Below are 25735 nucleotides of genomic sequence, written 5' to 3'. Positions count from 1 at the left end.
ATCACACTCAGAGCAAAAGCTAGAAACCCTCCAGAGGCTTATAAAACCCTACATGATTTGGCCCTGTTATCTCTCTTTGTCTCATTACCTGTTATGCCTTTCCTCACTACTCTGCTCTAATCACACTGGTCACCTTCCTTGAATATGCCAGATATGCTGCAGCCTCAGGACCTTTGCACTAGCCGTTTCTTCTGTCTTGAAGTACCTTCCCTGAGGACATACGTTGTTCCACTCCCTTCCATCAATCAGGTCTTTGTTCAAACAACAGCTTCAAATCCCTAGATGTGACTACAGCCTTCATCCCTCAGCATGCCTCATTCTGCTCCGTATTTTTCACCATAACATTTATTACTTTCTAATATGTTATCTTATTTATAAACCTGTTATGGTTAATATCTTTTCCCTCCCCCAGAGGAAATGTAAGATCCATGGAAGCAAGTATTTTGCATGTTTTGTTCACTGTTCCATCCTAGAATGGTGCCTGCAGCATTGTGGATGTTTAGTATTCCTTTTCATTGAGATATAATTTGTGTACCATACAATTCACCCACTTAAAGTATACAATTCAGTAGTGTTTAGTGTATTCATAGAGTTGTGCAACTGTCATCACAGTCAATTCTAGAGCATTTTCATCACTCCCAATATAAACCCTACACCCATTAGCTATCATCCCCAATCACCCCATTCTTACTGGGCTTATACAACCACTAATCTATTTTATGTCTCTAAAGATTTCCCTGTTTGGAACATTTCATATGAATGAACTCATAAAATATGTGGTGTTTTATGACTGACTTCTTTCACTTAGCACATTTTTAAGGTTCATTCATGATGTAACCTGTGTCAGTATTTCACTCCTTTTTATGACTGAATAATATTCCTTAGATGGATATACCACATTTCATTTATCCATTCATCAGTTGATGGGCATTTTTGTTGTTTCTACTTTTTGATTATTATGAATAATGTGGCTATGAACATTTAAGTTATTCATGTACAAATTTTTTGTGTGGACATGTTTCATTTCTCTTTGGTACATACGTAGGAGTGAAATTTTCTAAGCTGTGTGGTAACTCTATGTTTAATCTTTTGAGGAACTACCAGACTACCAATACATATTTTAAAATAAATGTGTGCTTAAATGTACATTGTGTATCAGTGGGGTAAGTAATGGATTATTCAATAAATGGTGATAGAACAACTGACCAACCATTTGGGCAGAAATACAGCTAAGACTCTCCTTCATGGCTTCAAGTTAAATAAAAAGAGTTCCAAGTGAGTTAAGTGTTAGAATGTTAAATAACTTAGAAAATGTAGGTGAACTGATGTATAATTATAAATGGACAATATATATGAACATTACAGAATTAGTGAGGGGCCATATTATAACCCCATATAATAAACTAAGAAAAGAAGTTTGAACTTAATCCGAGGCATGGGGAGTCATTGAAGGATTTTAAGCAGGTCTGTGACATGATCAGATTACTCATTTGAAAGCTCACACTGGCCACAGAGGAAACAGGACTTGGAGGGGGAAGAGACTATTGTTATCTGTTAGAATGACAGTCCAGAAGACAATGAACTGAACAAAGTGATGACAGTAGACGTGGCAAGCCGGGGCATGATTCCAGAGGGGGCAAGGAAGAAGAGTTGATGAAACAATGCAATGGATTGATGGGGAGAAAGTATATATATGAAGGTGCTATTCCCTCAGATTAAAATTAGTTTGACAGGACTTCCCTGGTGGTGCAGTGGTTAAGAATCTGCCTGCCAATGCAGGGGACATGGGTTCGAGCCCTGGTCTGGCAAGAACTCACATGCCACGGAGCAACTAAGCCTGTGTGCCACAACTACTGAGCCTGCGCTCTAGAGCCTGTGAGCCACAACTGCTGAGCCCACGTGCCACAACTACTGAAGCCCGTGCGCCTAGAGCCTGTGTGCTCCTCAACAAGAGAAGCCACCGCAATGAGAAACCCGTGCACCGCAACGAAGAGTATACCCCGCTCGCCGCAACTAGAGAAAGCCCTTGTGCAGCAACGAAGACCCAACACAGCCAAAAATAAATAAATAAAATAAAAAAAATTTTTAATTAAAAAAAAAAGTATTTCAAAGGAATTTGGGGGCTTTAGAAAATGGTGATGTTACATTATTAAAAATATATGTATGTAAGCACATTTAAATAAGATTAAAATATGGATAAAGCTTAAAAAAAATAAAATACAATTAGTTTGAGAGAAAAGACGAAGAGTTTGGTTTTAGAAACATTGCGGTGTCTCTGAAACATTCAAGTGTCGATAACCAGTAGAGAGCTGGAAAAGAGTGTTATTGGATGGGAGTCATATCAGGGAGTCATTGATGTAAGGTAGCTCTTGGAACTGTAGGTGTGGTGAGATCTTCTAGGGAAGAGGTTTAGAGTAAAGGGAGCTGAGTCAGTGCTGACATGTAAATAGGAAGTTGAGGAAGTTGAAGAAGGCACAGTCGGAGACTGGAGAAGCCCCAGGCAAGAATGGTGTCCTAGGAGATAAGAGTAGAAACATGGGGATGGTCAGTGATGCCAAAGCTATAGAGACAAGTGAGAAAAAAAACTAAGAACTAGAAGTGTCATCAGACTTGGAAATGTGAAGGTCTTTTGTGACCACGAAGGTGTAACGAGCCAGAAGCCAGACTGCACTGAGTTATACAGGAAGTGAGGAAAGTAGGCAGAAAAAGCAGATTGTTCTTGTAGGAATTTGCCTGTGAAGAGAAGGAGATGAACAGAAGTGCCTGGTTAGAGACATGAAGTAAGTGAAGGGTTTGTTTTTTCAGTATGAATGAGACTAGAGCATGTTTCTATGCTTCCAGAGGAAGAATGGAAAAGGAATTGCTGATGATAAAAGGGGGAAGAGGCCCGATCCATCAGAAATTGGGAAGAAGGCATCAGAATAGAGGAAAATGGAATGACCCTCAGGTAGAAGACGCAAGACTCCTTCAACTTAGGTGGGAAGGAAGGAGACAAAGGTGGACACAGGCAGAGATACTGATACAGGGAAAGAAAGCTGATGTAGTCATAGCTGCTGGTCTCTCTTCTCTCAGGGAAGCAGGAAATTGCAGTGCCAGCTGGCCAAAGATAAGAAAATTGAAACTCGAAGATCGCTGTGAGGAGGGTGGTGAAAACGTCAAAAATACCCATCGAGAGCAGTTGGAGAGTAGATGTTAAGTGTTGCCAAGCAGCTTTAGGAAACCAAAGATGAATTTGGAAAAGATAAATTCGTAGTCACAGTAATAAAGCTGTCATCAACAATACTCACAGTCTGGGAGCAAAAAGAGAAGACAGAGAATGTTTATTTCAGCCAGGGTACAAGATTTATAGGCAGACAAGCCAGAAGGAAAAGAAGACAGGGACGGTCGTGTGACAGTCAGAAAAACGATTAAGGAAAGGAAGGCTCTATTTAGGTTCGGTAGAGATGTGAGTGTAGTTAAAAGCTAATGGTTACAATGTTCATTGTAGCACTATTGCAGTAACCAGGACATGGAAGCAACCTAAGTGTCCATCAACAGATGAATGGATAAAGAAGATGTGGCACATATATACAATGGAATATTACTCAGCCATAAAAAGAAACGAAATTGAATTATTTATAGTGAAGTGGATGGACCTAGAGTCTGTCATACAGAGTGAAGGAAGTCAGAAAGAGAAAAATAAGTACCGTATGCTAACACATATATATGGACTCTAAAAAAAAATGGTTCTGATGAACCAAGGGACAGGACAGGAATAAAGACGCAGACATAGAGAATGGACTTGAGGACATGGGGAGGGTGAAGGGTAAGCTGGGACGAAGTGAGAGAGTTGCATTGACATATATACACTACCAAATGCAAAATAGATAGCTAGTGGGAAGCAGCTGCATAGCACAGGGAGATCAGCTCAATGCTTTGTGACCACCTAGAGGGGTGGGATAAGGAAGGTGGGAGGGAGACGCAAGAAGGAGGGGTTATGGGGATATATGTATATGTATAGCTGATTCACTTTGTTATAAAGCAGAAACTAACAAACCATTGTAAAGCAATTATACTCCAATAAAGATGTTAAAAAAAAAAAAGTGGTTAAACATATGATAGAGTTTCTCAAAAAACTAAATGTAGAATTAGCATATAATCCAACAGTTCCACTTTGGGGCATCTACTACCCAAAGGAAGTAAAAGCAAGGTCTCAAACAGATACTTGTTTATTTGTTTATAGCAGCATTATTCACAATAGCCAAAATGTAGAAGAAATCCAAATGTCCATCAACAGATGAATGGATAAAGAAAATGTAGCATATACACACAGTGGAATATTATTCAGTCTAAAAAAGGAAGGAAATTCTAACACATGCTACAACTTGAATGGACATTACAGATGTTATGTTAAGTGAAATAAACCAGTCATAAAATGACCAGTATTGTATGATTCCACTTATATGAGGTACCTAGAATTGTCAGCTTCATAGAAGAAGAAAGTACCATGGTAGTTGCCAGGGGCTGGGGGCAGGGGGTAATGGGAGTTACTGTTTAATAGGTATGGGGTTTCAGCTTGAGGAGATGAAAAAATTCTGGAGATGGATTGTAGTGGTGATTGCACAGCAGTGTGAATGTACTTAATATCACTGAACTGTACACATTAAAATGATTAAAATGACAAATTTTATGATATGTATGTTTTGCCACGATGAAAAATCGGTGGTGGGTAAAGGACTGGTTGTCTTAATGCTATTGGTAAGAGTAAATATTATGTTTAAAGGTGTGAGAGAGGTATAGATAATCATGGTTAAAGAATTGGGTATTAGATGTTTAGCTTTCAATAATGAAACAATTTCAGATTATTACAAGGTCTGGGATAGCATTTCCATCTAAAGAAGGAGATGGTGTAATACCCTCCCAAAATATACCAACATCGTTGAGGGTAGGGGGTGTGCAAGGGAGACTAGACATGGGCGTGTTGTGTGATCTTCCCAGGGGGTTCTGATATTTTACCCTCCCTCTGCCTCCTCCCCCAGAATGCTAGAGTGGAAAGGAAATGTAGAGCTTTGGCATGAAGGATGTCAAGGCTGGAGAGTGGATTCGTCATCTCCATGCGCACTGAGGTTGTCACAGATTGATAGCCAAACCTGGAAAGTGAGAAGGACCAATGGCTAAGGCTTTAATATGAGGAGGATACATCGAGGATTGTAGAGCTGGACTCCGTGGGCCTCAGAGGTGGCATTTTTCCTCAAGGACGGAAGAGCTGTGGTCTTGGAATGATGTGCAGGGGAGTAAGAAGAATGACCACTGTTACCCACACACATTTTTGCAGTAATGGGACTATTAAGAAAATGAACTGTCTACTTAAGAAAGCCCTCAAGGGAAGTGAGACCCTAGGACATTGGTTCTTGGACTCCAGCTTCACGTTTAAATCATGTGGGAGTGAACTTTGAAAACATATAGATGCCAATTGAAGTTGAATCCTTAGAGATTGCGGGGCGAGGGGTATGTTGGCAGCTTTGAAAGCTCTCATGTGTTTCTAATATACAGCCTGGGGTTGAGAGCCACTGCCCTAGGGAAGAGCTGGGTTTTAGTTGAGACAAGCAGATAGAGGGAGCAAGAGAGTTTGGCCCAAATAGGACTAGGATACTATAGGACGTGCGGGAACAATTGTCAGAAAGTGTGACAGTGGGAGCATGAGTTTGGAGGATGGCATGGGGAATGCCATCCATTCAGAGCAGCGTGGTGGTAACTGAAAAGGACAGGGGCAGTGGGCGTACGTGGCCTTGAGGGTCCAAATAAAATTGTTACCCAAAATTATTTCCAAAGTTATCGTCTGCTGGGCAGACAAATGAAGACATGGGCAGGTTCAAGGAGGCATTTGCGCTCCACTCATTAATCTGACCTAGCAGTTTATAGACAGAGCAAATACGTGGAAGTATTATACATGGAGTTAACCTTTCTAAGCCTCAGTGTCCTGAGCAGAAAGAGAGTGAGAGAGACATCTTCTTGGCAGAACTCCTGTAAGAGTTAAGTGAGGCAATGAACAGAGTGAAAGTATATGAGTAAATTTTGTAAGCACTTAAAACCTTACAAATACTGGTTGTTTTGTTGCCGTCATATTAAAAGAAACTGGGAGTCTTACCTCATCAGTAAGTTCCCTTTTATCCTTTGGAATATACCACTTGGTCAATTCTCAGAGGATCCTAATAGGCGTTTGGTGTTAGGATTAGTCTAGCTTGGCTCAGGGTATGTGCTTCCAGCCGGTTCTTTTCCCTCTAGTAAAACTTCTTAAGAGGGGAGGTTCTTTCCCTTTTTTTCCAGCTCCATCCTGATTGAGAACATCCTGCACTATTTAATGAAGCAATTAGATGGATTCTCACTGAATTGCTAGGCTGACTGCACTTGGTTTCTGTTTTTGCAGACTCCTTCAAGGAATTCTGCAAAGAAGAGTGGATTAAAAAGAAGATAACATGAATTGAGGTTTCTTTTCCCCACTCTAAACCTAGGTTAAAATTACTGTGAAAGTGATAACTGTATTGCAACTATCAAAAAATTTTTTGATGAAAAAATTTCTCTGTGTCACGCAACTGCCTATTTGAACATCATACTGTAAAGCAAATATCCTAAACTTTGTTTCTAAAAATTTAAGTCTCAACGTATTTTACAGTATTTATGATATTCTATAGTGTGAGTTACCTGCTTTGTTTCCCCTACTAGGTTAAAGTGGCCATTAACAAAGGGGGACCTCTCTTTGATCCCCTGAACTGTACTCTGTACACAGTAGGTGCTCAAACAATTCAAATTATTGAATTCGGACACAAGATCTACACGCTTACTCTTTATAGCGTCAGAAATTAAAGTTATTTTAAGCCTCTAGTTGTTTCAAGTTGTTTGTATTAAGTAGAAGTTAAGAAATTAAAGCCATGGAGGCTTTAAGAGGATGCTTATTCTGTAAGATAGCGATTTGCTTGTGGAGTCAGATATCAAGGCTGCTTGCTCCTATCACTAGGAGGTAGAGTTTGATTTATTTATAAGATACCATTGTCAGTAGGAACAGTAGGCATATTATGCTAACTTTTCCTATACTAACCTCACGTTGCATCCCAGCTTTACTGTGGGAATTCTTCCAGCATTCTGTTTGCTGAAGCTTTGTGGGCAGCCAAGAAATCAAATACCTACTGCTGCTACAGCCTCCCCTGCCTACTTCATCCAGGTCGGGCTCTTACTGCCCTCTCTTATGGAGGCATGTTTCCATGTTAGTCCCCCTACCCAGCCAGGAGACTAGTTCCTTATTCATCTTGCTGATCGTGGTGTCTCCACACATATGTAGGAGGTGCTCAATAAATGTTTGGTCGTTGATGACTGATCGAATAAATTCCTTAATAAATTCCTTTCTAGAATCTTATTTATTTTTTGTAAAATCAGTCCACTTTTGTAAAGAACTGATGCTTATCTTTAAAATCGGTTTCTAAAAAAAAAAATAGGTTTCTTCTTTCTCTTTTAAAGGAAGCAAGTTTGGGTTTTTTTCTTTTGTAAAAAATTTTTTTATTGAAATATAGTTGATTTACAATATTGTGTTTCAGGTGTACAGCAAAGTGATTCAGTTATGTATTTATATTTTTTCAGGTGATTTTCCATTATAGGTTATTACAAGATACTGAATATTGTTTCCTGGGTTATACAGTAAATCCTTGTTCCTTATCTATTTTATGTAACATAGCTTGCATCTGTTAATCCCGTACTCCTAATTTATCCCTCCCCCCAACAACTCCCCACTTTGTAATGCTTCTCTTCACAGTCACACTGTAGACAGTTCCCTCTCAGAGGAGAGGCTGTAGTCGAAGTTGCTGGGTACCACCACAAGCTGACGGAGTTCCAGCAGACTGAATAGATTCCATGAACCCACCCCAGAGAGAGAAGTCATCTCTCTCTAGTGTTGCTCTGTAGAAGAAAGATGAAATGCTAGAAGCAAGAGAGTGCATTTTAGCATTGCTTATGTGGGATGATTACTCAACTGGGCAAATATTATACGTTTCTGTTGTCCTGCCATACTTCCTGGAGTCTAAATTCACTCTCACCTTGTTGGGGTTGCTGTAGGTGTGTATAGAGGGCAAAGTCCCTTTTGCTTCAAGCCAGATAGATGCAGGAACAAATCAGATGTTGGATGCTGCAGTTGACAGAATTCCAAGAGGTGAACAATGGGCTTATTGGGTCGAATTGTATTTCATGATGAGAGTTTTATTTGGCTTTTGAGAGTCAGGAGAATTTGTATGTGTTCTTTGGGTTTTGGTCTCTTGTTTTCTTGTCTGTCGTGCTCTGCCACACTGGCAGTTTATTGCCTTCAACTCTGATTTTAAAGGTCTCCATCCCAATAACTGAAGGCCTGGGCATGATTGCCATGTTGACGGATGATGCCACAGTTGCCACCTGGCATAATGAAGGACTGCCCAGTGACAGAATGTCCACCGAGAACGCTGCTATCCTAACACACTGCGAGCGCTGGCCCCTGCTGATAGATCCCCAGCAGCAGGGAATTAAGTGGATCAAGAATAAGTATGGAACTGACCTGAAAATCACACAAGTGGGCCGGAAAGGGTATGTGAAACCTGAAGGGTTGACTTTCTGTTGAGCTGCCAGAAATGGGTCTGACTTCTACCAAGTCCTGGCATTTCTTAGACCTCTCTGCCACTTTGAAATGTGATAGTTTGGTACGACTTGTTTATCTGCCTGCTCACGTTTCCCATAAAGTACCTCTGTTGAAAGGGCATTTACGTTGGGTGGCATCCACTTACCTGAAGAGGAAATTAGTTGGAAGGTTAGAACAAACTGCATGTGAGAGGAAAAATTTCCTAAGGCCAAGAATGGAAATACGATGTATTATAATCGTTCTTTAGGGCTTTGGCATATGGTAACCCAAGAATTGTCAGCTGCACCTATAGGTTTAATGATGGCTCCAGTTACATTCCTAAATATGTACTTCGCCTACAGTGGGGTTTTAACATGGCTCAATTCCCAACAGAGTGCCTGAAGATAATTTTTTAGTCAAGCTTTACATGTCACTTTTGAGAACTGAATCTACTCTGAGATTTTCTGTCCCTCGGTCCGCATGACAGTGTTTTCTGATAAGTAGAAAACTCTCTGGTGTGTAGTTGGTCTTCAGTTAATGCTGAATAAATACTTTTAGTCATACTGATATTTCACTTCACCCCTCCATCATCTTTTGACATGTAAAATGGAATAAGGAATATCTGCAATCGTGCAGATAAATGGTCTCTTTGCTTATCTGAATGCTTGGAGAAAATTATTTTTGAATAGGAGAGACTATTTTTGGAGAGTGGGAATGAAATAAAATGATAGTTCACCACTTTACATGACTGAATCTAAATGTTTAAAAAATGAAAATTTGATAAAGCCACAAGGCATTTAATATAATTTTTATTTTTTTTATCAAAAGAGGACCTATTGAGTAAATTTAAATTTATAATGTTTGGGTAGGTTACATGTATTTCAACCATGATTACTATCAAAAGTAAGTAATTTTCACATGGACTCATTAGTTCACACTACTGAATTTCACTTGGAAAAATATAACTGAAATTTATCTCAAAATCTAATCTTTAATATCCTTGTATTCTAGTTGAAGAAAATACTACTTTATAAAATATTTAGTTTTCTCTAAGTTAGTTTGCTCCATCTAAAGTATTTACATTAAATGAAATATAGTTGAGTATAAATAATTTTGAACACTTTCCCGGTGCTTATTTACATTTTTTCTTGATTCTGACTGAACTTTAAGGTTTTTGAATGACATTGAAACCGCTTTGGCTTTTGGAGATGTCATCTTACTTGAAAACCTTGAGGAAACGATAGATCCAGTCCTTGATCCGTTGCTTGGCAGGAACACAATTAAAAAAGGAAAGTAAGTACTATTGAATTTTTAACATACATTTTGTGCTACATATGAGTTTGATCATCAGCTTCTATTTCTTGGCCTCATAATCAAGTGTAATCTATGGGAATACTCTTGGTGATATTTCTGAGTGTCCATTCCAAGGCTCCTGCATTCCAAGACCAAAGCAACCTTGACGTGATCCAGATGTTCAGACTATTTGTTTGGTGGATTTAGATTCATGTTACCCAGTTCCTGATTTATAGACTCCAAAAATGCATTGTCACAAATCTGCGAGTAGTTCCTCCTTTATTAGTTGTTCCTTTATTAGCTCCTTTATTAGTTGAATGTTTTTCTACCTTCAGTACTTTGCAAAACACCTTTAGTATGTTTGCCTTAACTGCATATTGCTTGTATCCTTATTTACTTAATATTTTATAAAAACTATTTTAAATCCACTCTATTTTTTTTTTTTTTAACTCAGCCTTACCCAAGTAAGCCTTACTCGAGCCATAGCATCTGTGAAATCATGGGTTTACTGTGCTGGTTCTGTTTTCCCCTATACATTCAAAATATATATAACCATTAGGAAGAAAAGAGTTCATTAGTGGACCCATAAGATCATCCGCATCCCGGCAGTGGCGGACGGGGCACACCCTTGGTGAACTCTACGTGATGTTACAAATGCTGCCATTCCCCCGGACACTGGCTCTCCAGGACATTCTCCCAGGGGCAGCGAAGCCGTTTCCAAGGAGGCATCACACACTTTCTATAAATGTATAAAAGTTCAGATGCAGCACTTATGTCTCTGAGCCTGTGTGGGCTCAGGGGAGATTGTGGCATTCCCACAGCTCTCTGTGCCTCTTCACTCAAGAAATCAACATTGACTAGGCTTATTTCACTGGATTTCCTTCTCTTTTTTTTTTTTCCTTCTTCACAAAGGTGTAATTCAGAACTTCCCCAACACCCTTCTTCTTTGATACCCACTCTCTTCCTCAAAGGTGTCTTGTCTCCCTTTTCATCACTAGATTATTCCTGTCAATTTTAAGTGGAAATAGGCCTACTTAAGGGTGACTAACTTCTATTTTGTAAAAAGTCTCTAACTGATTAGTATTTATTTTACAACTCACCAACTAAATCCATTTACAGTGAGTGACAACTTATAATTGTTTAATAAACCAAAATTTACCCAGACATGCATTTAGAACAATCTAATAAGGCACTTGACAAACTGCAGCTCTAACATAAATATAATTGTAGCTGTGTCTGATGTGTTAAAAATACAGTGTAAAATCTTGAATGTCACTAAAGTGAAATCCTTGTTATTAAGGTTCTGACTCTATTATGAAGACTTAGAAGTTTTGTCAGTGAAATAATATTCTCTTAGCTTTAACTTGGACCTTCAATAACACAATTTAGGTGTAAGAAATTTGGTCTCTCTCTCTCTGTATATATGTGTATATATATATATATATTTTGTTTGTTTGTTTGTTTGTTTGTTTTTGATAATCTGAAATTTCCAGAGACTGATAAAGTTCAGTCCTGATTTTTTTCTCAGTGTGGATATAGTTAAGTATAAGTGAGAATCCCAGAGGGTTTTTTTTTTTATTTCAGAAACAAATTATTTTACAGAAAGCATCAAATTCTTTATCACAAAATATCAAAGCAGAACAATTTATTCCAAATTAATAATATTTCCTGAATAAGTACTCTCTATTAGGCTTTATAGAATTGATCATATCACTGTAGCTTTTTTTTAAAAGGTCAAGAGAATTTTAAATGATATATAGGAATATAATAAATGGTGTTTATTGCATGCAGTTGTTACCATAACAATTTTAGCTCCTAAACTCTTATGTGTGGAAACAACCACTTTTATGAAGGTAAATTTAGATGTTTATCTCCAGTTTTTTTAGATGTTTTTAGAGTTTCTTTATTCAGAGAATCTGAGTCATTGCATATTCTTTTTGTCACTGAATAAACCTCTGAGCACTGCTAGATGTCAGGTACTGTACTGGGGGCTGGAGAGTCAAAGCATGATAAGGTACAGACCCTGCCCTTAAGGAAGCTACATTTCCTTAGGGGAAAGTCAGACCTACAAACAGTAAAAGTAATACTTGCCATTGGTGTGGTGATAGAAGTACGCATGATAGGGAGTCATCAGCTCCATAGTGGAGACCTGGGAAGGCTTTGTGGAAAAAATTGCATTTGATTACATTTGCATTTAATGTGAGTTGAAAGGTGAGTGGGCATTTGTCAGACAGAAAAATGGGAGAAGAGAATTCTGGAACGAGAGAGCTAATACCAAATAGCAAAAACGCACAAAACAGCCCAACAGGTTTGGGGAACTGCAGTTAGGATTCAAATATGTAGAAAGTCCCATTTTGGGGGTGGGAAAGGGAGGTGTATGGACTGAGAGAGATGAGACTGGACTATCAGGACCCAGAATGTTGACATCCTTGTGTACCCACAGATGACCATAGGTTGGCCTTGGGTGATAATGCTTTTTCCCCAAAGACGTTAAAGGGGTCCGTTCCTATCAGTAACACTAGTGGACAACAGCAGTGGTTTTTGACCAAAGGACCTTGCCTTCTTGGAGTAACACATCTGGAGTTTCCATATTTTCACTTGAGAATCATGAGCATAAGTCAGTGCGGAAGCTAGTGAAGACTCTTAAGCATGCTAGGAGTAATGAGATCAGATTTATGTTTTTGAAAGGACGCTGTTGGCAGTGTGGAGTATTGATTGAAGGCACGTGGACCTAGAGCCAGGGTCCGTCCAATTAGCAAACAATTGCAATAGTCCAGTTGAGACATGATACGAGCCTAAACTAAGCCAGCGACAGCAGAGGTGGAGAGGAGAGGGCAAACCAAAGAATTCTCAAGGAGTTAATATCATCAGTTCATGGTCAATAATGGGATTTTGTTAGTAGGGAAAAGGAAGGTTCAAGGGTGATTTCCGGTCTTCTGCCAGGTTAAATGATGGTATGGTTTATGGAGAGATGTGATATAGGAATAAGAATAAGTGCAGGGAAAGAGGTAACTATTTCACTTATTAGACATTCAAAGATTGAGGTGCTACTTTAACACTCATTCTCAAAAAAGAAGTCTAAGAAGCCATGGAATATGTGAGTATGGAGTTTATAATCTTGGCTGAGCATGTAGATTGGGGAACATCTACATAGAGAGATGGTTAAGCATCATAGAAGATGTGATTATCTATGGAGATGCTATATAGTCAGAAGAGGGAACATTCACTTCACAGATGAGAAAAATGGGGCCTGAAAGAGCTTAGTCAGTGTCTTCTTGGATGCTCAAGACTATATGAAATTTAATGCATGGAAACCTAGTTTCTTAACCAGATTTTCCAAATACATAGGCACTACCATCTTTCCGTAGAATTCCTATGAATTCTCCTTTGCCAGTCTAACTCTTCCTACTCTTACATTCTATTTTTCCCCTAAACTCTGTTTATTTTCTTATCTATGTTTTGTTTTCATATCTGTACCTTACAGTGTAGTTTAGGCCATTCATTTCTTCATGCTGACTGTAGTGATCCCTTTACATCCTTTCTCACTTCTCTCCAACCCAGAGTGTGGTTAAAATAACTTTTTTTAATATTGCTTCTTTCATCACTCCCATTAAGAATTCTCTATTGTCAATTACTTTGAATTGAAGTAAAGCTTTTCTATGAAACCTGTGAAATGCTTTACCTGTTTGATACTGAGTTTCCTTTTACCAACCTCATTTTTCATTACTTCACACAGATAATCCCCCTTTCTATTATGTGCTATTTTATTTACCTTTTCTATCAATGCAAATCCCAAATTAACTTCATTTGGAATTTAACTGCTATTCAGTCAATTAAATGGGAATTTAACTTTTCTACATTTAATGCTTCCCATACATACTACATGCTATACTGTGTGACTGTCATTTTACCTTTATATGTCATTCTTAAAATATGCTTAAATTCTCTTATATATCCTTATTAGATTACAAGTTCTCTATGGATAAGAATCATACTATATGCCTTTAAAAATATGGTTAACTAAAATAAAAACAAAAACAATAAAAACATAGACTTTTATTTCTGGCACTATGGCAGATTAGATATGTGAATACTGAAAAACAGCTAAATATGTTACATTATTAAAAACACTTTTTGAAATGTATCACTCAGTTGACCAAAAAAAAAAAAAAAAAAGTGTGACCAAAAAGCAGGAAATAGAAAGATAAGGAACACCAAAGCTGGTTTTTTCCTGAGGGTACCTGCTAAAACCTGATAATCTTGGGTTTCTGTTTTGATGGATGTACAGAGCTTGGACCAAGTCTAGGGCCTATTCAGGGTGTGGAGTCTGCTAAGAGATTCTTGCTTAATGCTAGAGCCTCAAGGGGCCATACCTTCTATTTAAGAGTAAATTTGTTAAAAGTTAAACAAAAACCAGCACTGCAGAAAGGAAACTTTCCTTTCTCTACTTTGGTGCTGGGAAGAGATGGAAAAATATCCCCAGAGAATTCCTTACCACATCCATCTTTCTTATGAATGTTTAAGACAAATTTTTATTACTTGCATGCCCTAAAATACCTCAAACCATTAACTTATTTTAAAGTGGCCTTGGGTTGGTCACACCCCAGTGCACTTGGCAGAAGCAAACAAAGACTCTCTTTGGAATAATGTCCGTAAATCCAGACTTTAGAGGATTGTGAAAGATCTAATTCAAAGGTACATGAGTTCACAGGCAAAAATCACAGAACACACGAGGAAATAAGGCACCATGAGCAAGAGCCAATAGAAACATCAAATAATAGAATCCTTATCTCATTGCTGCTTTGTTTTATATTTTATTGTTAATAAGGATATGTTAATTAGCCTTCCATGAATGCCTATTAACTTTTGCTAATATTTTCCATTAAGTTTCTCATCACTTTCTTTAATGCCTCAATTTTTAAATTTCCACTCATTGTACTCTTTCTTATTTTTTAACATGATTTTTAATTCATTGTTTCTTTTTTTATTTAATTTTTATTTTATATTGGAGTATAGTTGACTTACAACATTGTGTTAGCTTCAGGTATACAGCAAAGTGAATCAGTTATATATATATATATATATATATATATATATATATATATTATTTTTCAGATTCTCTTCCTGTAGAGGCTATTACAGAGTACTGAGTAGGGTTCCCTGTGCTATACAGTAGGACCTTGTTGTTTATCTATTTTATATACAGTAGTGTGTATATGTTAATCCCAACCTCCTAATCTATCCCTTCCACCCTTAAAGAAACATTGTTTCTTTAAACATGCATCTTTCCATCATTTCCATAGGGAAGAAAAGTAAATACAATGGGAAGGGAAAGAAAGGGAACGAAAGTAAATACAGTGCTCAACCCATTGTCTTGGTTGCTACATGTGCATTTTCAAGAGAGACTTGTAGGACTATGAGGTGGGGTTTATACACTGTGTGTTGTTGTTAGAAACTAGCATTGGGGTTCAAGTAGTAAGATGGAACTTGGGTCACGTCTTAGTTTGCTACACTCTAGTTTGGTGATTGGGGGTAAGTTGGTTAACCTGTTTTTCTGTTTCTGTTTTGTCATCTAGTGAGGAAAAAAATACGAAAAGCATAGCACATACAGATATTCAATATGTATTGTTTCCCTTGAATCTTTAACGAGTGATGGGTATAGTGTGTGGGTGATTGGGAGCATGGACCAGATGTTCAGCCAGACCTAGTGAAGTAAGACCTTGTCTTTCGGACATGGGAAGCGTGGATGAACCATGAGTGGAGTCACAAAGCATATCAGCAAAAAGGAGGGGTGGGGAGGGGAGAAGTCCATCATATCTTTTGATGTTTTAAGTTGCCACCTAAAAGCAGTAGAGGGTTTTGGTTATTTAAATTTTATTATTTCATACTGATACATATAAAATATATAATATATAAAAGTTATAAATCATAATAGTAATTTAGACAGGTATCTACCATTCAAATTACGAACTGAAAGAGGACCAGTATTCTTTCATCTACCTTTGTGCTCCTCTCCTTTCCCATTCTGCCTCATCTCCAAAGATAGTCAGTATTTTAAATTTCATCATCACTTCATTACTTTATTTAAGATAGTTTATCATATATATGCATTTTCCAAAACAATATACTGTTTATTTTTGTCTGATTTGGGACTTTATAAAAATCCATCATAGCTCATATAGTTAAAAGGGACTTGAATTTTTTTACTCAGTATTATGCTTCTAAGACTTAGGTATATTCTTGTTTTTTAGCTCTAATTCTTTTCATTTAACTCTAATCTCATTTTTGTCACTGTTATATTCAATGGTGTGGCTCTTTCTCACTTTATTGAATATTTTTATTGAAAGACATTTAGGTGATTTTCTGATTTTTTGCTATTACAAGACATGCTGCTATGAATATTAGCATACTGAATACGCATATACGTATCTAAAGGTGCACACAGCAAGGGGTTCTTCAGAGTTTATATTCTGGAGTAGAATAGTTGGGTTGTAGAGGGTGCGCACAATAAGCTGTAAAAGAAAATGCCAAATTGCTTTCCAAAGCTGTACACTTTACATGCTCACCAGTAGTATTTAAGGGTTGTGAAGTCTTCCAGAGAACTGAGTTAGGAACTTTCATTCTTCTGCTGTTTTTTTTTAATGACACGAAAGATTTGTATATTAGCTACCTCTTCCTGTGAGGAACTATTCCTACCACCCTGGTTTTTTTCCCCACCTCTTTTTTTGAATGGAAAAGATGAGGACACTCAAAATTTTAAGAATAGTTTTATTCATAAAAGCTTTAAAAGTACTTTGGAATAAAATTTGGTATTTCAGTGACTGTATTTTTTTTTTTTTTTTTAATTTTTGTTTATTTATTTATTTATTTATTTTTGGCTGTGTTGGGTCTTCGCTTCTGCGCAAGGGCTTTCTCCAGTTGCGGCAAGTGGGGGCCACTGTTCATTGCGGTGCGCGGGCCTCTCACTATCGCGGCCTCCCCTGCTGCGGAGCACAGGCTCCAGACGCGCAGGCTCAGCAATTGTGGCTCACGGGCCCAGTCGCTCCGCGGCATGTGGGATCTTCCCAGACCAGGGCTCGAACCCGTGTCCCCTGCATTGGCAGGCAGACTCTCAACCACTGCGCCACCAGGGAAGCCCGACTGTATTGTTTTTTACCTCACAAGAAGTATGTTTAAGCAAAGCAAATGCTTTTTTGTTCCTTCATGTAAGTTTTAAAAGAGAGAGAGAAACTTTTTAAAAATATGTATACGTATGGAACCTATAAGGGGATATAGAAAAAAAAAAGATTGGTAAGAATAGGCATTACCTTTCTTTTAATGCAATAAATAAAAACTGGGAGAAAACAATGGAAAACAAAATTAATAGAAACATGTTGATATGGTTTTGTTTAATAATAGAGATACCCATCGGTAAACAGGAACAGAAAACTATTGACTTTATCTTGATCCCATCCCAAACTAATGTACATGTTTGTCAGTTTTCTAATAGGTCTTTTCTGTTCTGATCTCCAACAATGAACATTTTACTTGATTTTGTTTCCATCCCCTTCTATCTTTACATTTCTATGTTACTCTTTGAGATTCCCTGTGGAGTTACAAATATGTTTCCCTTTGTATTGTAAAGATAAAATAGCATTGAAAACAAGCAAAAGAAGGAGGAAACAACCCGCAGGGATTGCAAAGCTGGTGCATTTACCCAGAATGTCTGTACTGTATCATCTTCCCCGAGGGCACGTGGAATAACACTTTCATACTCCTGAGAGAAAGCCACATCCCTCAGAAAGTTTTTGGCTATTCATAGTGTTTTTGTTTATTTTAGTTCTCTTTGCTCTGGGGGCCTTTTAAAAAAAAAAAAAAAAAAAACAGTATTAGTCTATTCTTCCTAATAATGAATGTCTGAGAATATGCTTGTGATATATACAGCATAGTCCAAAAGTTGAAGTTCATTAATAATTGGAATGTTGTGGAGTATGAAGTAATGAATACTAATTACTCCTTTCATGTCTGACAGCTCCCTGTGGACCAGTACATCAGCCCAGACTTTAATTTGGCTGTAGTAATGGTTTCATCAATAGCACATTAAATCTGTGTTTGAGAAGATATACAGTTGAACCTGACCCACACAGTAGATACCCCGTCATAAAATGACCACAGGCTGACAACAGCTGGGTAATTACAAATAATTAAATCCACCAAACTCCAGATAATCCTAATCTTAAGTAAAATATATCGTATGGTATCAATCGACAGGAAACATATCTGGGACGATTTATCAACACATACTTTTTCCAAAGCAAATTTACTGGCTTACATATTAGAGAAGCTGCTGATCTGTAAAGCATCTTCATAAAATTCTCTCTCTTTAATCTTTCTAATCTCCCCAAATATTAATTGAAGTACTTTTTGAACTTTAATTTTAGCTGGAGTAACCTTACTGCAAGATGTATTTCAGCTTGTTCCTGAGCATATAAATGTTTCTTAAAGACAATTTATACTTCATTCTATATTTAATTTCATATGGTTATTCTTTTAGTAATAGTCTTTAAGTAGCATTCCCTAGAAAGAAACTTAAAACTAATAGAAATATTAGCTAGATGATAGAAATTTCTATTTTTATAGAAATAATAAAATGAGACAGCATTTTACAGATAGTATTTATTTTATAATGACTAAATTTCCTGAAGGTTGTGCTAAAATTAATAAGAACTGTTTTAGTTAGCAAGTTTCCAGTTTATGTATGATTATGTCGCTGCTCTTGGCGTTGCTGCCATGCGATTGTTCTGTAGTTGATTATGTATCTCTTTGAATGAGTTCCTGGGTGAAATTTAAGATAGAATCATGTTAAATTAAACCCCACACTGAATAGAACGTGCTCTCTTGAGCTGGAAGCTTATGGTTTTTCAGTAAACTCTGGAGTGATGTTGTTCTCTCATTATGTCCCTAAGGGTAAGTATATTTTTGTTTTCAAGTCAATTCATGCCCTCATCTGGTAGAATTCGGCATTCTAGTCTCTCCCAATTTCTAAAGTTGAAAAAACAAAGTTTAATTGCAGAAAAAACCTCCAGCAACCTTGCTATCCCTAAATTCAATCTAAAAAATTTTAGGTGTAATATTCAGGGTCTACAGGTAGTACATCTTCTCATTCATCTTGCTAACATTGTTTGACTTTATCTGAAAGAAAATACCAAACAGGGACACAGATTCAGAACCTTTAGATTCTTTTCTTTAAAAAAGCAATTTTCTAAAAAAAAGAACAATACAAATGGAACCAGAATTTCTTTATTTTTCATGCTACATTATAATGTTTAAATAAGGATATATTGAACTACCTTTATAAATATATGTAGCATGTATGTTTTATACATATAGGCTATATACGTATGTCAAACGGGAAATAATCTATGAATTTTTCGCTCTTTTTTTTTTCTGTTCAGTGGTATCTGGACTCTTGCGACTTTAATCTTTTTTTAAAAAATTCTAATCGAAGTTTGCTTTTATCTTAGAAGGACGTGTTGGTTATATTAACTGCATGAAGCAGTGAGACAACTCATTTCAATTCAGGACTTCCTTTCCTTCCTTTCCTTGAACGTCTGGCCAGCTGTGCAGCTTTGAGCCGAATCCTTTCTTCCCGAGCCGGGTTTGACCACCTCGCTCCGGCCTTCCTGCCGAGGTTGCTAAGTAACCCCTCCCGGCTGCCCGCGTGGCACCTGACCCTTCAGCTGTGCGCGCAGCCGGGGCTATTGCAGCTCACAAGTCTAACCTAGAAGCTTTTCATTTGATACAGCGGGACATGCAGTAAGGCTTTTAGATGTCTATTGAGAAGGTTTTTTGCTTCTCCTGAGTGTGTTTTTTTCCCCCAACTCCTGGAACTATTTTATTTACTTATCTCAAAACCCACCTGCTATCTCTTCACCTTGACAAAGCAGCTCAAGTGAGGCCTGGAGAATGGACTTCCTCCTATTCAGAGAATGTGTTAGCTCTCTGAATCATCCATCCTAGAGGGACAACCTTCAGTATAATAATACAATATTTTCAGAAATTTCTCGCCAAACTGTGTTGTAAGAAAGGTTTTGCAAATGTTTTTAAAAATAGCATTTTACTGCAGCCATTCCTAGTAAAGACTTGGAGCTGCCCCAGAAGCAAGTCCTTATTCTAAATTGAATATTGCTGCTTTTCCATGTCTGGTTTTACATGGCAATAAAAAATAATGGTGGTTTTGTTCACGTAGTCAGAATATCTGATCACTGAAGAAATTCATGTAGGTTTTTATGATCCAAGACTGAGGGCATTTTCAACAGTAGCTACACTAAATCTTGAGAACAGTGCCAACAGAAGTGAAAGACATTTCCTTAGTTTCTAGACATATTTCTCAGAAATAAGAAATGCAGATTGTAATCTCAGACTTCAGACTCTCATCTTGGTTATTTTGAAATGATGCTGCATCTCTCAACTCACAGAGATTCTGGTTTTCAGGTAAATCTGAGAATTGGGAGAGATGTTCCCCCATGTCTATCACAGAAATGCTGTGAACATTAGCCAAGAAATTATTTTCAAGTATTTTAAATGTAATTGCATATCCATCCTCCAAAATAGTAATGACCTTCCATGACTTGAAGAAATTACAAATCTTTTCATCCCCATGATAACTTTTGGCTGGATTGTGATTAATCTTTGAAAGAATTTTGAAATTCCCAAGTACCTGATTTTTATGCCAACCTGACACATGGAAAACTAAATTTATAGTTAATTTATAGATGATAGTCTTTATTATACAATAACTCATTCAACATTACAATAATTCACTGAGCATTTTGGCATACTTCAGTATTTTCTTTTCCTGAAAGCCAGAAGTTAGAAAACTTCTGTAAGTAAAATTTTTTACTTTTAAAATTTTAGAAATTAAGTAATTCATTTTATGAAAATATCCATCAGAAATTATAGCCCTTGGGTTCAGGCTGGGCACCTCGATAATGAGTGCTAGTCTCCTTTATAAACAAGGACAGCATGTCTAGCCAAAGATCAGCAGGGCATGTCCTCTGAGCTGTGTCTTTATATTTTTTTTCTCTAGTGGTCATTGATTGTTACTGAGTCAGTCATATTCTCTCAGTACTCTCCTGTGATCAGTGGTCAGACAGGTCGACAGAGGCCAGGGTTGCAAGCTGTTATCATCAAACAGAGCAAATTACCCTGCAATGGGATGCAGTGAACTTTCTACTAGGAGTCTAGAGACCCAGGTTCCAGCCCCAGCTCTGCCACTAAGCTATATGACCTTGGACAAATCATAAACTCTTTAGGTCCATAAAAAAGAATCCATTGAATGATCTCTAGGGGCCTTTCTGGCTCTAAAATTACTAGGTGAGACAGAATGTGGACGGCTCACTCTCTGTCCTATCCAATTAAAATATGGTGTTTTTACTGGGAAAACCCATTTTATTTCAGTTGCGAGTTCATATAATCAGTCTGTCATGTCCAAACCAGCACTTCTCAGCCAGAGAGAAAAGGGGGCAGGAGGAGCTCAGTCCCTTGGAGGGATGAGTAAAAACCCTCTGGGAGCGATTCCAGCCCACATTCAGAGACCCCTGCCCTGCTTGCTTCTCACTGTGATGCAGTGTCAGGGGCCCGAGTCCTGTTCCTGGGCGACGTGGAGCTGGAGGGTGGGTTAAGAACTACTGCTTTTACAGAATAGCTCGAAGAGAGAAGAGGTCCGAGTTTCAGGTTGCCCTTCCCACCTGCTGTTGCTTCTCCTTGGCTTTGAATTTCAAGCTCTCGGAGCTGCCTGCTGTGTTCTAGAAGTTACAAACTCTGGACTCCTGTCTTTCACAGAAACAACACAGTGATTGTTTGCTTTTCCCACCCCTCTGGTTAACTCCGTTGTTTTTTGGATCCTTCAGGTCAAGAGAGAGCACTAGCCATCAGTTTATTTTTCCCAGATCGGAGATTAACCAAAAATTAACCTAGCAGCAATGACAAAACCCACTGAGTCATTATGTAGTTTTTGCCTTTCATAGATCATAAACACCCCCAATTGAGGATAATTTACTATCCCTGGGAAATGTAAACCTATAAAATAATGTTTCAGAGCAAAATAGAAAACCAGTTTTATAGGCAGATATCCTTCTCTTTGCCATCAGCACAGCAAGTTCCCCGATTAACTGTCTCTTCACAGAGAAAGTCAGCTCTGTCCCTCTAGCAGATGGATTTCTGGTTCTCAAACTGGGGTATGTGAATGCCTCAGGGCATATGTAGGTATGCAAGGGAGGTTTAGAACTGTAGAATCATCTCTCGGTCACCTTATGGAGTGTGGCTTTAACTGAGATGTTTGGTTTAATGCATCGTTGATGAGTTAAAAGTTATTGTCACCTGCACCCAGAAGCAAAATTGTCAGAACCTCATGCTCCTATTGGCCAGTCCCTCACTTTTTTTTTCTCAGAAACCTAGAGAGGGAGGCACGCTTAGGTGTAGTGGCTAACCGGAAAAATTGTAACTTGCTGTTACTGGGTAGTCCAGTGGGATTAGCTGCTGTTGCTTTGAGAGGAGATTATGCTGATACCACTAACTGGTGGACCCTCTAGCGTGGCGATGGGCAAGCAGCCTGTCTTGATGTGTGGCCCAGGAGCTGAGGATGGTTTCAAAGAGCTGTCATAAAGAAGCATATATGGCAGAGACGTATGTGGCTGACAAAGCTTGAAATACTTACTCTCCGGCCATTTACAGAAAGAGTTCTCCACCTTCTCTACAGGGATTTCTCCATGAGGCCTGAACACCTCTGACTTTCAAATATGTTAGTCATCTGGGTTTTTTTTTTTAACTTTTTATTTTACACTGGAGTACAGTTGATTTACAATGTTGCGGTAGTTTCAGGTGTACAGCAAAGTGATTCAGTTATACATATACATGTATCTATGCTTTTTCAGATTCTTTTCCCAGTTAGGTTCTTACAGGATATTGAGCAGAGTTCCCTGTGCTGTACAGTAGAATATGTTAGCCTTCTTGCTAGGGGCTTGTTTTGATTCTCAAGTACCCTCTCCATCCCCACCCACTGCACACACCTCAAATCTGAATTGACTGCGTACCGCAGTTCCTAACCCTGCCACAGTGAGCTGTCCCATTAGACAACAGTAGTGAAAATACTGGACTTGATTCATTCAGTGTTCATTTAAATGTACATTTTTCAAGTGAAAAAAATGTTTAAATTCTTTTTTCATCTGGGGATAGAGGTTATAGTGGTTAAAAACTGAAGTTTATGAGATGTGAATCAAAACCCAGTGAAAATTCATAAGCAAATTCAATGTGAAATCATGGAAGGTCGTGATAGACCTGGCATTTCTCAGAGTCACTACACGAGGGAGGAATGAATTCAAACCAAGATGGAGCAGTAGTCAGAAAATCACAAGACAACGTACACAGAGGTTTATTTTAAAGTATGAGTTTTGTTACTGTGGAGATGTAAATGAGTACAAACTTTGGAATGGCTTATGTGTGAAAACCCCAGGCAATAATTACATGAAACCATCACTCTTGAAATTTCCATTAAAAGCCAATCATGGAAGTCTTGAAATCTAGGCCAATAGTAATATAGTGAATGACACTAGCAAAGAAAGATTTTCTCAAAGCTGTTTGCAAGATCAATTTTGGAAACCCTTGGACAGGAAAGCTCCATTAATGGGAGAAATTTTGATGGTGCTGTCAATGTAGATACAGTTGAATATGTCTTCAGTCAAAAAGAAGCAAATTGACTAAGAAAGGTGTCCTTATCAATTAAGACCATCCTGTAACACACCTCACTACTCTCAAAAGTCAAGACTGAACCTCTGAGAAACTATAATTAACACAGTTACTTACCTTACAGATTGATAAAAGCTCAAATGTAAGTGACTGACCTTTTGTTAGATTGTTGTTCATTTTTGTTCTCTTTTGGTAACACCATTATGGAGGTGTAATTCACATACCATACAACTTAATCATTTAAAGTGGGCAATTCAGTGGTTTTTAGTGTATTCACAGCATTGAGCAGTCATTACCACAGTCAATTTTAGAATTGAAATCCCTAGGCAAACACTAATCTGATTTCCATCTCTATTGATTTACCTATTCTGGACATTTCATATAAATAGAATCATACAATATGTGGACTTACATGTGATTGACTTCTTTCACTTGTTTTCAAGGTTCATCTGTGTTGTAGCATGTATCAGTACTTCTTTCCTTTTTATGGCTGAGTAATATTCCATTGTTTGGATACAACACAATTTGTTTATCCATTCATGAGTTTACAGGCAGTGGGTTGTTTCCACCTTTTGGTAATTATGAATAATGCAGCTGTGAACATTTGTGTACAAATTATGTAGGGACATACACTTCCCATTCTTTTGAGCATGTACCTAGGAGTAGAATCACTGGGTTACATGGTAACTCTATGTTTAAGATGGTGAGAAACTGAAAACTGGTTTTCAAATTGGTTGCACCATTTTACATTTCCATCAGAAGTGTATGAGGGTTCTAATTTTTCTATATCCTCACCAATACTTGTTCTTGTCAGTGTTTTGTTTTGTTTAATAACCATCTAGTGGGTGTGAACTGGCACCTTACTGTGGCTTTGATTCGCATTTCCCTGATGACTAATGATGCTGAACATCTTTTCAGGTGCTTATTGGACATTTGTAGATCTTCTTTGGAGAAGTATCTATTCAGATCCTTTGCTTTCTTTTAATTGGGCAGATCTTTGATCTTTATATGACCGGACATTGTAGGCACTTAATACATATTTATTTATTGAACTGGATAAGTAAAAGAATAAATGAATCAATATGTAAAATGTTGTAGTCATATACCTATTATGAGAGAGTAAGTAATAATGTTAGAGGAAAGACCATGCTTGTTTTGGTAACGATTATAAGCCCCGGTGTCTAGAAGACTCTCTGACAGGCTGGCACTGTGTAGGTGTTCAGTAACTGCTTGCTGAGTGAGTGAGTATTTGGTTGCAATATGTTTCATGATTAAAAACAAATAACTGAAGAAATTATAAGGTAAAGATTATCTTAATGAGCATGATATCAACTGGAAGATATGTGCAAAAGTGTTAACTAGCAGCCACTCCTTGGTTCACTTTTAACAATTGGCCTGTAGTTCATTTATCTCTTGCTGTTCTCAATGTTTCATTTTAACGGTGATGTGAATACTCTTTTTTTGATCTTTTTTTTTTTTTTTTTTTTTAAGGGAAGTATGTATTGTACAGATATAGTGGCTTAGAAGAGGGTTGCCACCTGAATTAAGCTTTTTTTTCCTTCTGGAACAAAATTAAACACTAGGAAGTCCTAAGTGAAAACAAACCAAAACTTGAAGACTTCACCATTCAACTTAATAAAAAAAAAAGGCTTCCAAAGTAGCTTGTTGGGAAGATTTTTCAAGCTTGGACACTTAACCAAAACCTGTGAAAGATTTTTTTTTAAATTTTATTGAAGTATAGTTGATTTACAATGTTGTGTTAATTTCTGCTGTAGAGCAAAGTGATTGAGTTATACATATATATTCTTTTTCATATTCTTTTCCATTATGGTTTATCAGAGGATACTGAATATAGTTTCCTGTGCTCTACAGTAGGACCTTGTTGTTTATCCATTCTAAATGTAATAGTTTGCATCTGCTAACCCCAAGCTCCTAGTCCATCCCTCTCCCTCCCCACCGTCCCCTTGGCAACCACAAATCTGTTCTCTATGTCTGTGAGTCTGTTTCTGTTTTGTAGATAGGTTCATTTGTGCCATATTTTAGATTCCACATATAAATTATATCATGTGGTATTTGTCTTTCTCTCTTTGACTTACTTCACTTAGT

The 25735-nt window shown here is 37.7% G+C and overlaps 1 protein-coding gene and 1 long non-coding RNA gene across 4 annotated transcripts in view; one reads left to right on the top strand and one right to left on the bottom strand.

Moving 5' to 3' along the window:
• Positions 1–25735, bottom strand: part of LOC309631856 — a 916236-nt gene that overhangs the window by 671609 nt on the left and 218892 nt on the right. The window lies entirely within an intron of this gene.
• Positions 1–25735, top strand: part of DNAH11 (dynein axonemal heavy chain 11) — a 318101-nt gene that overhangs the window by 242161 nt on the left and 50205 nt on the right. For all 3 annotated transcript variants that reach the window (XM_082398151.1, XM_082398152.1, XM_082398153.1), the window contains exons 64-65: positions 8345–8580; positions 9782–9904. In XM_082398151.1, the coding sequence (XP_082254277.1) occupies positions 8345–8580; positions 9782–9904 (359 nt within the window). The remainder of the gene's footprint in view (positions 1–8344; positions 8581–9781; positions 9905–25735) is intronic.

The sequence above is a fragment of the Balaenoptera borealis genome, assembly GCF_965194805.1.
Source record: "Balaenoptera borealis genome assembly, chromosome: 7".
In the NCBI taxonomy this organism is placed as follows: Eukaryota; Metazoa; Chordata; class Mammalia; order Artiodactyla; family Balaenopteridae; genus Balaenoptera; species Balaenoptera borealis.
Note: the sequence above shows the minus strand (reverse complement) of the source record. Positions and strands in the feature narration are given on the sequence as shown.